This window comes from Anguilla anguilla, chromosome 11, assembly GCF_013347855.1.
Source record: "Anguilla anguilla isolate fAngAng1 chromosome 11, fAngAng1.pri, whole genome shotgun sequence".
Taxonomy (NCBI): domain Eukaryota; kingdom Metazoa; phylum Chordata; class Actinopteri; order Anguilliformes; family Anguillidae; genus Anguilla; species Anguilla anguilla.
The window spans coordinates 19,796,621-19,811,904 of NC_049211.1; the positions used below are offsets into that span (position 1 = coordinate 19,796,621).

Consider the following 15,284-nt stretch of genomic DNA (forward strand, 5'->3'; position numbering starts at 1 on the left):
ATTAAAAGGAATCTAGGATGAATCTCCAGCAGACCTGTCAGACGTTTATAGGGAGCAGAAATTGACCTCTTTCCCCACCTGCACATAGCTACACCTGTTCTCTGGCAGGAGTGTGGGAAACCAGAGATCGGTTGTTTAAAGTTATTTAGTTACAGTATGACAATAAATCCAGCTCATACTCAACCCATTTCACATGCAGAGTGCAAGTGCCATCTGATAAAAGGGATGTTAATATTCTACCCTGTGGAGGCCAGGTTCCCACGTTGTGCATGCAGGCTCCACCCCCTCCTCCTGCTGACTGTACTCTGCACACCTGCACACAGGTGATTGTTATCAAACAGGAACAGTGAGATCTGGAAATGTGGACATATCCTGCAGCTGAGAAGGATGTGTGAGGAATGTTCTTCTGAATAAGCCACTCCCTGTTTGTTGACTGACGCCTGAATGACTCTTGAAGGATTTTGAAACAAGCTGTCTTGAAATATAGCTGCACAGAAAAAGACTGTGGACACATTGAAAAGGGGCTATGAAATTAATACAGGTAAATACATTTTAAATGGAATGTCTGTAAAAATCTAAAATGTGCAGTCATGTTTTGTGAGTGTAACTGAATTACTGCATTATGTTTCTTTGACTGTAACATTGTAATATAAAGCAACCAAAGGCTAATATTTACAATGACATGCTTTGTGTCCTTTTCTGCTGACTGGGCACTAAAATCATAAATAATTTACCCTTCAAATATTTCAGCATGAGCTCAGAAGTTCCCTGTGTGGTCTAGTCCGTTTGGATCCTGAGTTGGTTGTTTCTGTTCAAAACAACAGAGCTGTTCAGGGAGTCTCAGAGATGCCATTGAATTTTTGGAATCTCTTTTTCTCCCCAATTTGGAATTCCACATTTTCCTCTGACAATTCTACAGGCTGCACTCAGGCACAGGCATCCTCTGAAACCTATATCACACATCATTCACTTTGTCGTCAACCAGATCACCAGCACATTTATCACACCGGTTAACTGCTGAATATATGCAGCTGTGACATACAGATTAGATGCTATAATGCAGATACCCAGATACCCAGCTAACTGAAACACACCCTCATGGTGGTAAGGATTTGAAGCCTTGACTGTAGGATGCACCACCTCTCTACATGATAGTGCTTTACCTGGTCATGCACCCTGGGGACCTGGAGAGGCTATTCCAACATCATTAACAGCTTCATGGGGACTCATTGGCTCTTACATACCCAATGGCCTTGTTTCTACTAACCAAAGCTCACAACGGATTGCTGGAGTTACATCAGTCCAAAGAGAACACACCCCCAAGCTCAACCTTGCAATACAGGTATTATTCTAATCTAACCAGTTAGTCTCCATGTATTTAATGCTATTAAAATAGTGTGTCCACGTGAGAATTAAATTTGTTGAAGTTGTGATGAGTATTTATGATGGGTAGCTAATTCAGTAATAGTAATTCAGTACTCTTATGATAATAAACACAGCAGGAAATGAGTTCAAATATGTGTGGAATGTCCTTTTTTCTTATCATAAAGTTGTCACCCAAATTTTCACACTTGCTGCTTCCTGTTCTTAGCCTTTGGAAGTCGTTTTTTTTTTGTTTTTGTTGTTGAGATAAAGAGGGTGTACACGGCTGACAGGCTTCCTGATTCTAAAAAGGAAAGCCTACATTAAAAAGGGAAAATGTGCAATGGTGGTGGAAGCTTGTGAAAACAAAGCATTGTCTCTCAGGGTGGAGTTTGTTGCTTTGCATTAGGCAGCTGATTTAACACAACATCAAAATTGTATGTTTACCTCCAATCTCTCCAGCCAGCACGACAACAATGTAGGGGACAGGGAAGACTATGGAGGCAGAGGTAAAGCCTTCAAATGTTCAACATACTTTTTAAGATCAGTTAATTGCTCATTTAAACCCAACCGCGAATAATATAACCTTTTCAAATGACCACAGTGAGGCCCATGTGTCAGTGGGGGGCTACTCTTCTCTGTCAGTTAAAATCAGGAGCTAATATGTTTCACTTTTCTTCTCTTTCCCTCTTCTCAACCAAGCCCCTCACCCCCGCCCCCCCTTTGCCTTGATGTGCTGTAAACAAGATTAAAAGGGCCAGCTGTGTGGAGTTATTGTTGGTGTCAGTAGGAAGTGCTGATAGCTTTTGCAGCTGAACAAAAGCTGCATGAGAGAGCAAAGAGGAGCACCAGACACAGTGTCTCCAGCCTAGATTTCTCCCACAATCCTTGCTCCGCACTCCCATTGTTCTGGCTGCACCCCTGGCTCCCTCAGCCATGACCTGAGACAACGGACAGCGAGGACAACAGGATGTTAAAAAAATCTGCTGCTTGTAGAGAGAGGTGTCACACTATCAGAGGGAGGGAGGGAGAGAAAGAGAGAGAGACTGCTTAGTATAGTCAAGCATAGCTAAACATAGAGTAATAATACAGATATGACTCAGTGAGGATGTGTTGTATTATCTTTCAGCTTTTTGTTTGTTTTGGCAGCCTTTGAATTATTAAAATCTGAAGCATGTGCATTGTGGTTTGTGTTTGTCATATACATGTGTGCCACAAAATTCAAATAGCTGGTTTTGATCGTTGCAATTCTGCTCCTCTCAGTTTACAGATGATTACATTTCTCTTCCTGGTATGCCATGAGCTCTGTTTTCCTATTTTAAATGACTAGCACATTTTGCAACCTCTGCAACATTTTGAATAAGCAACACATCAGTTATTGCAACTCTAACGCACTTCTGGAAAAAAAAAATTATTTCAAAATGTACAGCTGCTGCTTGCAGTGGATATTTCCCCATTTTAATATATTGGATTTGCTTGTCAATGCATTATATATAATGTATACGGTATATCTAACAAAAGTAAAATAAATAAATAAATAAATAAACACTGCAACCAGCTAACCTGACAGCCTGTGAAATGTATAAAAACTAGCAGACTTCATAGAGCTAAGGAATTTATTTGACTTAAAAACACACCTTAAACTGTATATTTCTAAGTAACTTAATGACTGTGAAACAAAGCTGTCCTAAAGGAATTTGTTTGAAAAAAAAAAAGCCTTCCAATCTAGAGGCATCCAGGAACTATCACTGCAATTCAAAGACTCCCCCCCCCCCCCCCTCAGGAAGCTGCTCTAGCAAGCAGGAGTTTGCAGGTGTGCAGAGCGGTAATCTCTTCTGAGAGTGGTTGTACGTGATAAATGAATGACGATTTCTGCAGCCAGTTTGTTCTCATGGTTTGCGCTGCGCAGGTGAATGGGGGAGTGCAAGCCTGTTGTTTGTGGTCTCCATGGAGACCGCCCGCGCGGCGCCAGGCTGACAGGCGTCAGGGATTGTATGAATGGGTGACGTCACAGTGCTGGCGCCTGCCAGTCTGCCTCGGCTTGTTTGGACAATCTGGGGAAGATTCAGAGCAGAGCAATGCAATTTCAATGCACACAGAACGCTAAACACACAGTGGGAACATGTGAAAGAATCTGTAAACCTATTCACTGGGAGCCTTTTTTTAATAAGGGGGGAAAGGGGTTGCGGAGGGGGGGTCGAGTGAAAAAATATGCGAATTGTAAGGATAAAGGGCTCTTTAACGTTATTCAGTGTTCTTAGGTACGTGAGAATTTCTTTGTAGATCCCGTTTACTCCGTTGAAATACTGCAGTGCTCAGCTAGCTATTTAGGCTATTAATCGGTGGTATCCCAGGAGTTATTTTTTGAAAGCCACGTTCGATTGTAATTCAGTCTATCTATATGTATCACACACGCACACACACACACACACACACACACACACACACACATATATATATATATATATATATATATATATATATATATATAAAATCAACCACTGCATACCTATCGAATGTATTAGATAAAGTATAATAATTACATATGTATTTAGAAATTAACATAAGTAGTTTGTATTTCATCGTCTGGGGCAGTAAACTCCTTATTAAAATATTTATTTTAAGATTTTTACATTTGTTACATTTTTAAGATTTTTTTGTCTCATATGATTATCATTACATTACATTTATTCGGCAAACGCTTTTCTCTTTTCAAAGCGACGTACAAAGTAATAAATATGCATAGCCTTTCCAAATGCGGTTAAGTATCCGATTGAAAGATTATCTATCCAAAGTAATTGCAGCATTCTTATGAATATGCCCCCCACCCACGTCTCGAGGCAATCTCTACACCTGCAGAGCCCCCGAGCAATGGACAGCTGGGTTCCCACATATCACCCATAAAAAAAACACATTTGTTTCCATTTGTAACACCATCTCCTAACAGACTGTAAATCTTGATAACTAAGCCAGAACTTGCAATTGGTGGAGAACTGAATGATGAACCAGCCCTAGTCTGTATGTACGAGCTTCGGATTGGCTCTGGAAAACAAATTCAACTTCGTCTGGTTACGCCCCCAAACCCAGTAAAATAAAAACGCGATAGGAGCGCAAACTGGTTATACTGTCAAAGTATGCGATCGAGCTCGTTCCATTATTAGTTGTATAGGTCTAACTCGCGTCACTATCGTCGTTTTAATTTGAACAAATTGTTCTCGCAAACAAAGTGATATACCTGCTGTAAACGAGACAAACGCGAAAGCAAGATGAAAGTTGTCGGATCTACCTGCGCATTGAAGAGCAAGGTTGGCAGCGAGGACGTGGTGCGGTGTCTTTCCGACCAGAGCCTTACTATTTCCAAGTGCAAAATCCCACTGCTGGATGAGCAGATGAACGTCTTCCTACATGACATGAACAGCTGCTACAGCAAGTTGAAGGAACTTGTGCCTACTCTGCCACCCAACAAGAAAGCAAGTAAGATGGAGATTCTCCAGCACGTGATTGATTACATCTGGGACCTGCAGGTAGAGCTGGACTCGCCGGGCATGAACCGCCAACAGGCCACCAATGGCTCACCGCTCACCCGCACCCCTCTGACCACCCTCAACGCAGAACTGGCCAGCATTTCTGTCGAGGTAAGCGTTGTGACTTTATTTTTGCTGCGTAACGGTAGCTAAGTGCACTTACACTATGGCACGTCAGCTGTCATTATGTCCTAGAATAGGCTGTTCGTCGCTGTCCATTCCTTAAATCGCTGCAGAAGATTAATTTATCTTATTCTTGTTTCTCCCGCAGAACGGATGCTCTGATGACAGAATCCTGTGTCGCTGATTTGGAAACAGGCGCCGTCATCCGAAAAGAACACCAGGCGATTCAACGAACAAGCAAGGTTGCCATGGGTGAACTTGTTGATAATCTCGATAACCTTGAATCAAGCTGAGAAGAAGCGAAATCTCCCATGATAACAGACTTTCGAGTACACCATAAAAGCGACTGGGGGAAATGTACCGTAGTGGGAACTGCCCCGCGACCCAGAAGAGCTCTCCACTCCTGACTCGTGGGACTGGGTCGCGCTGAGGGCAGCGACCATTGTAGCACCTCAACGATCACACTTGCTTGTTACATTGGGGTTCACCAGAAAGACTTAAATTCTTTCATTTCTCCTATTTTCTCTTTTTGTACTTTGTCAGATTTACACGTAGAGATTTTTTTATATTTTGTAAAAAATGTCAATTTCTCAGATTGCTGAGTTATATTTGTATTGTATATTACAATGCTATAAGATGTGAAAGTTCATATTGTTTTTATTACAATGTACCTAAATGGTGTTTTTATTAAAACAAGAAAGTATTTTGAAAACAACTCATTCTCCTTGTTTTTTTATGTTGTGTGTGTGTTTGTGTTTTGTAGTGTGTGTGTGTGTGTGTGTGTTTAATTGGGTGCAAAGTGTAACTGAAAATAAAGCATTTCACACCTTGCATGCTCTCTAAAATATTACACATGGAAAGTTAAAATAACCTGATGGGAAATTTAAGGGTATGTGTAGGCTAATAAGAGAGTGCATGCTTTTTGCAAAAACAGTGTAAATATAATCAAATATTATACTAAGGAGATTATAAACTGATGTCTCCTGAAGGACCAATTAAAAACAGTTTTTGAAATCATGCTGCTGGTGTCAGAAACTGCTGTCAGGATACTACCACTTCATGAAAACATTTCTAAGATCTCACAAATTAATGTCAAGCTGTCATCTTTGACTACACTCGGGAAGTGCTGATATGTATCCAATTATAAAGCAACATATCTTGACAGAAAATAAGAAAATATCTGCATGGCTGTCATATTCCAGTTTTGGACAGCTTCCATATTAATCACAGGGTCAAACAAAATAATGCATTTGCACATTACTGCTATACTACCACACACACATGCACACTATACATATACAGACCTAGAATGTGTGTTAAAATACATTGCATTCATCACAAAACAATCATTGTGCTATGTTTAGCCCTGAATTAAAATACTAACCAGAAGATATGGTAATAAAAAAAAAAATTCTCTCTCACTCCCGCTCTCCCTCTCTGTCACACACACACACACACACACACACACACGCACACCCCTCTTGGCTGCAGTCCCAGCCCATCTGCAGCCTGGCTCACGGATTACTGTTTGTTAATGTTTCAATCAGCTGTGCGCCCAGGAATGTGGAGCTATTTAACCTGAACTTCCCCAGGTGTGGCGAGGCGCCGCTCAGTCTGGGCCCGCCTGCCCTTCGCTGCCCTTGGCACAATGCTATCACACAAACACAATCGCACACTGGCTTCGCTTTAAAACATTAGTGCTGCAGCTGTGTGCATCGCACTGCAGGGGAATTGGAACAACATTGCACTAGGGAGAAAAAAATAAATCTTACTCAGGATTGCCGCTGGTCATGGAGAACGGTTTAACCCTTGCTCTTCCAAAATAAAATGTTACAGCTGGTCTAGCGCTGCATAATTCTGTTGATCTTAAGATTCTAAATTTGGTGCATACTTTAATCATGTTTGTTGTTTTTATTAGAACTAATGCAAAAACTAAACACATGCTTGTGAAACACTCAAACACTTTAAGATCATTGGAATTCCCTGGAAATACCATTATTAGCCCTACGTGTGGAAATAGTATGTTTTAAATAAAGTAAATACAATATCAAAGTTATTTTAAAAATGGTCTTACAAAGCCATATCCAGTGAATTTGGCTGAATTTCAGACATTATACAAAATTTTGTATTGTATAATATTTTTTTTAACCGTTCAAAGTAATTTTATCGGTAACCATTTCAATTATGGAATTATATAGTCAAGTGTCCCAGTTAGTAAATAATACAAACATGGAGGCGCTGCTGACATTTGAGGATCTTATGCCTCCTTGTGGCAGACCAGGTGAAACTACAGCTGACAACTCTAACCGCATTTTACAGATGATAGCCTACTACTCATACACTATACTTCAATTTCTGCTAAAACACACATAGTAAGAATTGTAATTATAAATTATAATTATAAACCTGAGACTTACCAAAAAAACAAACAAAAAAAAACTTCCCAGTCCAGTATGAAATTATCCCCATGATGAATAAAAGATTTCACATGAAGCCACAGTTGGGAAAAGCACCAGTACTATGGAGGCCTGGGGTAGTATCCTTCACAGGGAGGAGGAAAGCATATGCAGCAGGTCATTTTGCCAACATATGGAATGTGCATTTGTAACAAAAGACAAAGATCACAAAAACATGGCGGGGAAGAGACCATATTCTCAGAATTGCACCATTCAGGCCAGCCCATGAAATGTAATCCTGTGTGTGTGGGTGTACCTGTGCGATGAAGCACAGGGCTAGTTTAATGTGAAAAACATGAAGCGACAGTAACACAGGTCCAGTGGCTAATGCAGTTCATGGCCGTGCTGCAGTGCTGCCACCTGATTTTGACCCAAAATTGATGCTACATTTTGGACACTCCTACATCCCTAATAGGATGCTTTATTCTAAACTGTATCCGCTTGAATAAAGTTTCAGCAGATAACTCATTAAAATTCATGTTAACCAGGGCTTGGCTGTATTCCCATTCAAGAAATAAAAAAATATTGCAGAGTAAATAGTGATAGTTCACAGTATAGGAAATAGATATAAAGACACAAACCAACAGCATAAAATTAAAATTTAATAAGACATTAGCATGGAGCATGGTAAATAAATAAAAAAATCAAATGATAAAGTTCAAACATAAAAGGTCCAAAGCCAATATAAAGAATGAGTGCAATTATTCTTGAATTTTGTTTTTTATGAAGGGATGGTTAGTCGCACAAGTGTTCTATTGTTGTTCATCTACAGACTAATTGTCAGATATAACAAACCCATAAATGTTGCGCAAAAACAATTAAACCATCATTACATCCCAACATGCACTTCAACCCCCCATTTTATTCATTCTGGAATGAACACAGTGAAAATTGACTGGGAGTTTAAAATTTTAAATAAAAAAACATCATTTAAGATTACTGGCTATATTACAGGGTATAATCACATATCAAGTAGTCAGCCTTCAAACAGTACTTAATGAAAACAGAAGAAATGATCAGTGACTGTCCTACACTACAGCTGTCATGTCAGTTTAAGGTCCACCATGTTGTACCATTTTGATTTCACTAACAACCCTCTACTGTATCATACTCACGACACAACCCCTGAAGAACTATTCATAATCACTCACGTTTCAATGGCAAATACCCTGGCAGTTGTATAGCAAGTGATGTTGATAAGATGATAACAACACAAGACCATGCATGCATGCATATTTAAACATCCATCTACGCCAATCTATCAACAGTGTGCAATAGATGTGGTATACGGTGTTGTCACATATATATGATACATATAAGGTCAATGCGTTACTGTTGTGAAGTCTGCAACGATTTGTCAAGTTTTTGCCAAAATTCACATAAATGGTTATGACAGGGGTCATGTCAAGTCTACAGGCAGAAGGAAAACTTAGTGAAAGAAAACTTCAGTCCATCCCCCAGTTCTGTGCTACTGGAAAACAACAAGCATAAATTCACAACTGTGTAAATGATATGGAATAATTAGTTGCAATTATCAGGTTAACTTCAAGGGAAGATGGAAGTAAAGTGTGGCTACTCAGTGCCATAGATTTTCAAATGTCTCAATCCCTTCTTAAGGAAACAGGTAGGGCACAAGCAATGAAGCAATCCTACAACTACAGTAACTACAACAGTTGATTTTTGTAGGAAGCAGTCAGCCATTTCTTCAACTATAAACCAAACGGGGTCATCATTTTCAATTTAAGTCTTCAGTGACATTTGGGTCACAGACAATGCTAGCTACCAGCAGTAGTACCTACAATAAACCTTTCACAGTATGACAGAACAGCCCACCATAACACAAATAGCATCATCGAGCAAATCAGCAAAATTACAATTGCGTTTGCCTTGGACAGAAGCTATCCGTCTGTGGGTCTACAGCTCTGCTTTTCCCCAGTGATTGAATGGAATATTCAAAACACTTGAGTGTCCACTGCCGCCAAGCAGATATCAGGCCTCTTGCAGAGATTCTCAGTCTCCATGCTATGACGCATTCTAGCACACACTCTTCACAACCCTCGGCCTCACAGAACAGCACTGAGTGCAGGTTTTCCCGCTGCGTCACGGCCGACGGCAGTGGCAGCTCGACAGAGACCCCTACTGGCTACGTTCGGCGACGCTTGGCTCCACCGGGGCTGGAGGGGTTACTGTTGGAGCTGAGCACCTTCTCAGTCACACGGTTCCTCTTCCTCTTGTCCGTCCCACTATCACTTGAACCCCTCTCTTTGTCTTTCTCCTTGTCTTTGCTGCTGGGCTTTTCGGTCATCTTCACTGAGGAGTTGCTGCCTGCAAAAAAAGGGAGAGGTCAGTCGATGCAGGAAGTCAGACCGTACACAACAGCCAAGGGCTCTCAAGGGGGTTTCATTCAGTCCCTCCAATTCAAAATCAAGCCTGAGGTTTTATACACAACTTCACATTTAGGTTTACAAAATTCATTAATAAATACATAAATAAACATTTTAAGAGAGACAATAAGACCCAACCCATGGTCATTCAATGAATAAAACACGCTGGTAAAAAACAAAAAAAAAAAAAACACTGGCAGACTGTCATATCAAGCATTTCTAATTGCAATATATCTAGTAAGTTCTTGGTGTCTTCAACAAAACAAAGATTATCCTGAGTGTAATGTTCAAACTGAGTGCCCCTTTGAAAATCAAGCATTATGGAATCGGAAACAACTCTAAGCAGCATTTGACCTGCCAACAAGGGCAGAATTATACCATCACAGCCATATCCATAAGTTAAAAAAGACTAAATCTGAGCTAGTTACTCAGTATAAAGGGCGTGCATCTCTACAGAAAGCAGTAAGGGGCATTCAGCTGATATTAACTTTCCTTGCTGCCTACTACAAACACCTGAAAGATAAAATAGCTCCAACTGGTTGCCTTTCTCCTGCGAATGGAGGTCAATGGGGAACAGTTAGGATTTAGAGCAGCGTAGATAACAAAAACAGGTTGTGGAAAAGCTTGTGTACTGACCACAACACCTTAGAATTACTGAAATTAGATAAACATAGAAATAAAATGACTAGATTAGAGTCACACCTTAAAGGCGATGGATGGACATTAACAGTTTGAGAGCTGGACATCAATACTGAATTTTTAATCAAAGCACATTATAGTCATTTAAGCCTGTAGATTAAAAACGGATGTGCACAGCAAAGAAATACAATAATTGCATTAATATAAGAACTATAAACAGTATCTTTATAGAATTGCAGGCTTAAGATTCAAATATATCAACATGTTGCTTTCATTAGAAAGCACAGGTGCACTAATTAGAAGCAAATTTCTAACCAGCGTATTTACGTGTAGAAAAGCCATCAACACTTTCAGAACATGCGGCAGCAATTCCAAAAATAAATTCACCAGAATCATGTTCAACAGAAGTGGACTATGATTTTTCAGCCAGTAAGTTTATAGGTGCATTACACAGACCAAAGTATTTTCAGTAACTACATAAAAAATCATAAATGATCCACACTAAAAGGTTTTTCAAGCATTCAGTGTGGATCATTTTAACAAAGATATTTACATTCATACCGAGAGTAAAGAACATTAATATTTGTCAAAATTCAAATGGAATTTGCATCTATGATGGTAGATGCATTGATTTTATAATAACAGGCTGCTTTGCCACTAGTATTCTTCCATTTTAGCGATATAGCAGTTTGGCGCAAATCCATGTGAATTTTAGTCTAATCTAGTAATTCCATATTGATGGAAAATATCACAAAATAACAGAAGTGAGTTGCCAATAGTGCAGTGCAGATATCAATATTTAATAATATTACAGATAGATGATTAGGTCCAGAGCTCATTTAAACATACTTCTGCTGCACAAAAGCTTATTGTATCTCTGGACAACACCTCCCATTAGCTCGACAGTCAATCATCAGGCATTTTGTCAAGTGAACCTTCTGTACACCAGGATATAGGATAATCAGGGGAATTCAATCAAATGCACTTATGACTGTTCAATGACATATATCAATCAAAACAGACGCAATCAGTTTAATTGTCAATCATAAGAAACCAAGCACTTGAAACACTTTACAACTGAGGCAGAAGGTTTTTTTTTTTTTTAAAGAGCAAGTGATCTCACCCTTTGCACGGAATCAGTTTGCCTGTCTCCAACATCACAATTCTCACTGTTTTAATACAATTCATAAAATATAATGAAAAAATGGGTTTAACAATTTTTCCAATAGGGGAATATCATGATATTGAACTTGTGCAACATTTAAGAAATAAAGGCATTAAATATTAGTCTATTCTCAGTTTTGTCTTTAATATTATTAGTATACATAAAACGGTTATGTAATAGAAAAAAAAAAGGAAACTGGTAGCAAGTGAAAATAGGTTGTTCACACCAAAACCTCTTTCAATTGGAATTAACCATTACAATTTTATTAGGTTACAGTATCCCATACAATCGTAATATATTTTCTAGTTTTCCCCATTCCTTTCTGATTCTTATAAGTTAGCTATAGGCTATACAATACTGCAATGACAGGTTGCCTGAAAATGCATGCTGATTTATCTACATAAAAAAATAATAAAAAATCTATTTGTATGGCAACTACTGCTATAGGAAAACCGAATGCAACTAAATTATCTATATAATGTTTTGGTGCCTACTTGTATTATATTGTGGCATCTCCAACTCCAACAATCTCACTTACATTTGCCACACACAGGTCTGTCATTAACAAAAACATTTGCTAAAAGTAAATGAAACTGCTTATAAAATGAATAAAAAGAGCTGTGGCAATGAAAACCAAATCCAACCATTTTGAAGCCTAAAGATTAAAAAGAGCTTATACATATTATCCGTAACAAACACAATCAAAGTTGACCGTTTCCTGGGCATTTTTGTAATCAAATGAAATCAATGAAACAAAATTAACGCCTTAATTTTTTTATTTACAGTACCAGGACAGCAGAAAGTCGTCTTGAAGGAGTAACAGTCTATTTTCCCACTGTATAAAATCTTCCTGTGCTACAGAGAACACTTCATTTAGCATGCAATAAATGTGCCCACCAGAACCAATCCATGGTGTCAAGTGCTTCATAAACACAATATTTAATTGGTACAAACCTCTTCCAGTCGCCATATTTTAAAAAATTGTGATTCTAAGTCTTTGAGACACGGCACTAAATTAATCCAGAGAGTTTGATTTAATTGCATATGTCCTTAAACAGTCTAAGTGCGGTTGATTGAATCCCCTGAACATATCGAAGATTCCACATGCCATGCTTCTTATATATCTCCACTGTAATGAAAATCTTGTTTCTAACGGGGGGGAAACGCACATTGTCTTGTGCACTTTGCAGTCACTTAAAAGGGCCTTTGGTCATGAGCTGGTCTGTACTGAGGTCATGTTGGAGTTTTGGAACAGAGTGAAAGTGTTCTTCTGTCCATACCTCTCAATATCCTGGCCAGCCAAACTGGGACCCAGACCTTAAAAATGAGACATAAATGACCAGAGTGAGGGACACTGCTTTGTGCCAGAAGATGGTGCCAAAGTGCCGCATTGGTGCAGCCAATAAACTCACTTCAAAAAAGAAAGGAAGAAAATGTATAGAAATGTAGAATAAATATGTGAGACGAGAACCTTCTTCGTGTGTTGCAGGCGGGTCTCTTTCTTCTTTAATTTCTTCTTTCACTTCCTCTTCTGCTCCCAGCTTACCTGTCAAAGGGGCAAAACAATTGTAAGTCTGTTGTAGTGGCTGGGCCTCTAAATGAACAAAGGGGGACGACATCAAAAGTTTCTGACAGCCTTCTGCAATTTATTTTATTGGTTTACTGGGTACCGTCATGTTTAATGTCATTTTAAAATATACAGTACTGTTCATTACCTTCCTTCACATCTTGTATAATTTCATCTGGCAGAACAAAACTCTTCTCAGAGTTGGGAAAGGGCAAGATTTCTGACTCGTGCTGCAACACACAAAACATATTACAATAGTATAGAGATATCGAAATTCTTGCCTTCACAGCAAAAAAGTCCATCTGGGCTATTTGATGGTTTGTGTAACTTACCAGAGCTTGCATATCATACATTGTTCCAAGGTGGTCCCATATGACTTTTGACGATACTTGTCTCCCAATATTCTGACTGAATTTATCACGAATGCAAATCATGTGAAAGTGACGATTTACTCCTAAGAAAAAATAAACAGTTAACGTTATTCAAGTACCTAAATTAACTGAGTTGCTAGCTAAATGCGCTTACCTCAATGTAGTCGACGCATTGTCTATTGTTTACGGCCAGAATGCCAAGCAATGCTCCTGCTACTACTGGCCTATTTGGAGTCCTGCTTTGTACGTTACTATTAGTACTAGCTAAACCTAGCATAGGCCGAAATACAGTAGTCTGCAGCTAGCGAATAGCTTTGTAAACCGTGCATACGTCTGAAATGCACTGCATACACACACACGGTAAACACGATCAATAAACAAAACAAAATGAGTCAGGAACAATGCTGAGCTCCAGCTACTTTAGCATGCATTGTCATTAGCTAGCTTGCTAGCTAGACAACTAGTAGCGGTATTAGCAATTTAGCTAGTCTACTGTCGATCGCTTTAATGTTAATTCTGTCAGCAACCTAGCTAAATGCAGGCAGTTCGTTATTGAAGTTACGGTTCCGTTATTATCAGCAACACATGTGGAAAGACCGTTATACCCGAGATGGTGAAACTTATTATTTACAGTTAGACTAGCTAGCTATCTGATTAGCCAGCGGCCGAAGGTTATTGTTAAACTAACTAGCCAACTGGCTAGGTACAATTTCCAACAATACAACTTTTACTCAACAAATACAACCTTATTTAACTTAACATAGCTATCTTAAGCCCTCTGATTTTGTATGGAGAGTGCACGTTCTGATTAAATAAGAAGCTAGCGATCTTGGCTTTATTTACAAGACATACTTGTGTGTTCACAGCTAATCCCGACTACGATTAAAGGCGCTTAGACTAGCGAAACAAAACCGATTTGTTGTCACTGCCTCGCGCACTTACCACGGTTCAAATGCCTACTGATTGCCCGGGGATTTTACGGCCTTGTAATGAAACCTTGTGGACCACAGCTTGCTATCAAGATTAACAGGGTTAAGAATCTTACCAACGGGTTTGTGACCCAACATAGCATGGAAAAGGCACACCTCCACCTCTTGGCTCCATATGACCGACTCTTCAACCGGACTGATACCAGAATCAGCCTGTTTTTCGTCTGTTTGAACAGCTTCTGCTTCTCCCATTTCTCTGTCCTCGACTGTCGAGATGGACCGAAACAGTGAAACAGCGCCTCCAACTCAAAAGGTACGTGCACGCACAGCTACGGTTGGTATTAATGTAACGTCGTCGTAAAGTTTCTCCCGACCGTGAAGAATGCCTGGCTTGTTCACATTCTGGACAGATGTGAAGGTGAAGTAAATCTAGCGCTGTTTCCGTCCCAGCACTTTCGACACAAGCAATATCGGAAGCCCTGTAATGAAATGTATTCTTACCGACAAGTGGACCAACTCTATATTATGCCCATCATTTTGGATGAGATGTTGGATGTCAAGTGTCCACATACTTTTGGCCATATAGTGTACTCAACAGCCATTAAACAGTTAAATATTATATCTTTGTTGCATCAGAAATATAAGATTTGTTTGACCTCTGCTCACGGACCAGCTCAGACACAAGTAATGCGAAAACAGTGTGGAACTCATTAATCCTCCCACACCTAAAGCTCTAGACGAATAACATATTTTCTCATCAGCAG

At 39.4% G+C, this 15,284-nt stretch overlaps 2 protein-coding genes and 1 long non-coding RNA gene across 6 annotated transcripts; 2 read left to right on the top strand and 1 right to left on the bottom strand.

The window, feature by feature from the left end:
- The first annotated feature begins 328 nt into the window (after positions 1–328).
- LOC118208411 lies at positions 329–2,969 on the top strand. Its single transcript, XR_004761558.1, has 4 exons — positions 329–541; positions 751–1,342; positions 1,825–1,871; positions 2,065–2,969. It is a non-coding gene; the product is annotated as an uncharacterized LOC118208411 (long non-coding RNA).
- A 1,503-nt stretch (positions 2,970–4,472) lies between these two features.
- LOC118207341 (DNA-binding protein inhibitor ID-1-like) lies at positions 4,473–5,664 on the top strand. Its single transcript, XM_035380818.1, has 2 exons — positions 4,473–4,997; positions 5,158–5,664. Exons 1-2 carry the CDS (start codon positions 4,629–4,631, stop codon positions 5,191–5,193), a joined length of 405 nt encoding a protein of 134 aa, XP_035236709.1. The 5' UTR covers positions 4,473–4,628; the 3' UTR covers positions 5,194–5,664.
- Positions 5,665–8,049: 2,385 nt separating this feature from the next.
- On the bottom strand, positions 8,050–14,898 carry mrgbp (MRG/MORF4L binding protein). 4 transcript variants are annotated; one of them, XR_004761458.1, is made up of 6 exons: positions 14,637–14,755; positions 13,553–13,674; positions 13,369–13,450; positions 13,125–13,199; positions 12,823–12,970; positions 8,050–9,790 (listed from the first exon to the last, which is right to left on the bottom strand). XR_004761458.1 is itself a non-coding variant. In XM_035381839.1 (6 exons), exons 1-6 carry the CDS (start codon positions 14,770–14,772, stop codon positions 9,609–9,611), a joined length of 633 nt encoding a protein of 210 aa, XP_035237730.1. In that variant the 5' UTR covers positions 14,773–14,898; the 3' UTR covers positions 8,050–9,608. The 4 variants fall into 4 exon arrangements, 3 of the variants coding, with proteins under 3 accessions (XP_035237730.1, XP_035237729.1, XP_035237728.1); XM_035381839.1 differs by having other exon boundaries at positions 12,934–12,972; positions 13,128–13,199; positions 14,637–14,898; XM_035381838.1 differs by having other exon boundaries at positions 12,934–12,970; positions 14,637–14,895.
- Between the last annotated feature and the right edge of the window lie 386 nt (positions 14,899–15,284).

Bases quoted from the DNA above. Each gene is read 5' to 3' on its own strand.
- mrgbp (XM_035381839.1), bottom strand. From the start codon at position 14,772: ATGGGAGAAGCAGAAGCTGTTCAAACAGACGAAAAACAGGCTGATTCT. The intron at 13,675-14,636 runs GTAAGATTCTTA...ATTTTTTCTTAG, and splicing joins GTTGGGTCACAAACCCGTTG to GAGTAAATCGTCACTTTCAC. The intron at 9,791-12,933 runs GTATGGACAGAA...CTTTTTTTGCAG, and splicing joins GCTGGCCAGGATATTGAGAG to GCAGCAACTCCTCAGTGAAG.
- LOC118207341 (XM_035380818.1), top strand. From the start codon at position 4,629: ATGAAAGTTGTCGGATCTACCTGCGCATTGAAGAGCAAGGTTGGCAGC. The intron at 4,998-5,157 runs GTAAGCGTTGTG...TTTCTCCCGCAG, and splicing joins TGGCCAGCATTTCTGTCGAG to AACGGATGCTCTGATGACAG.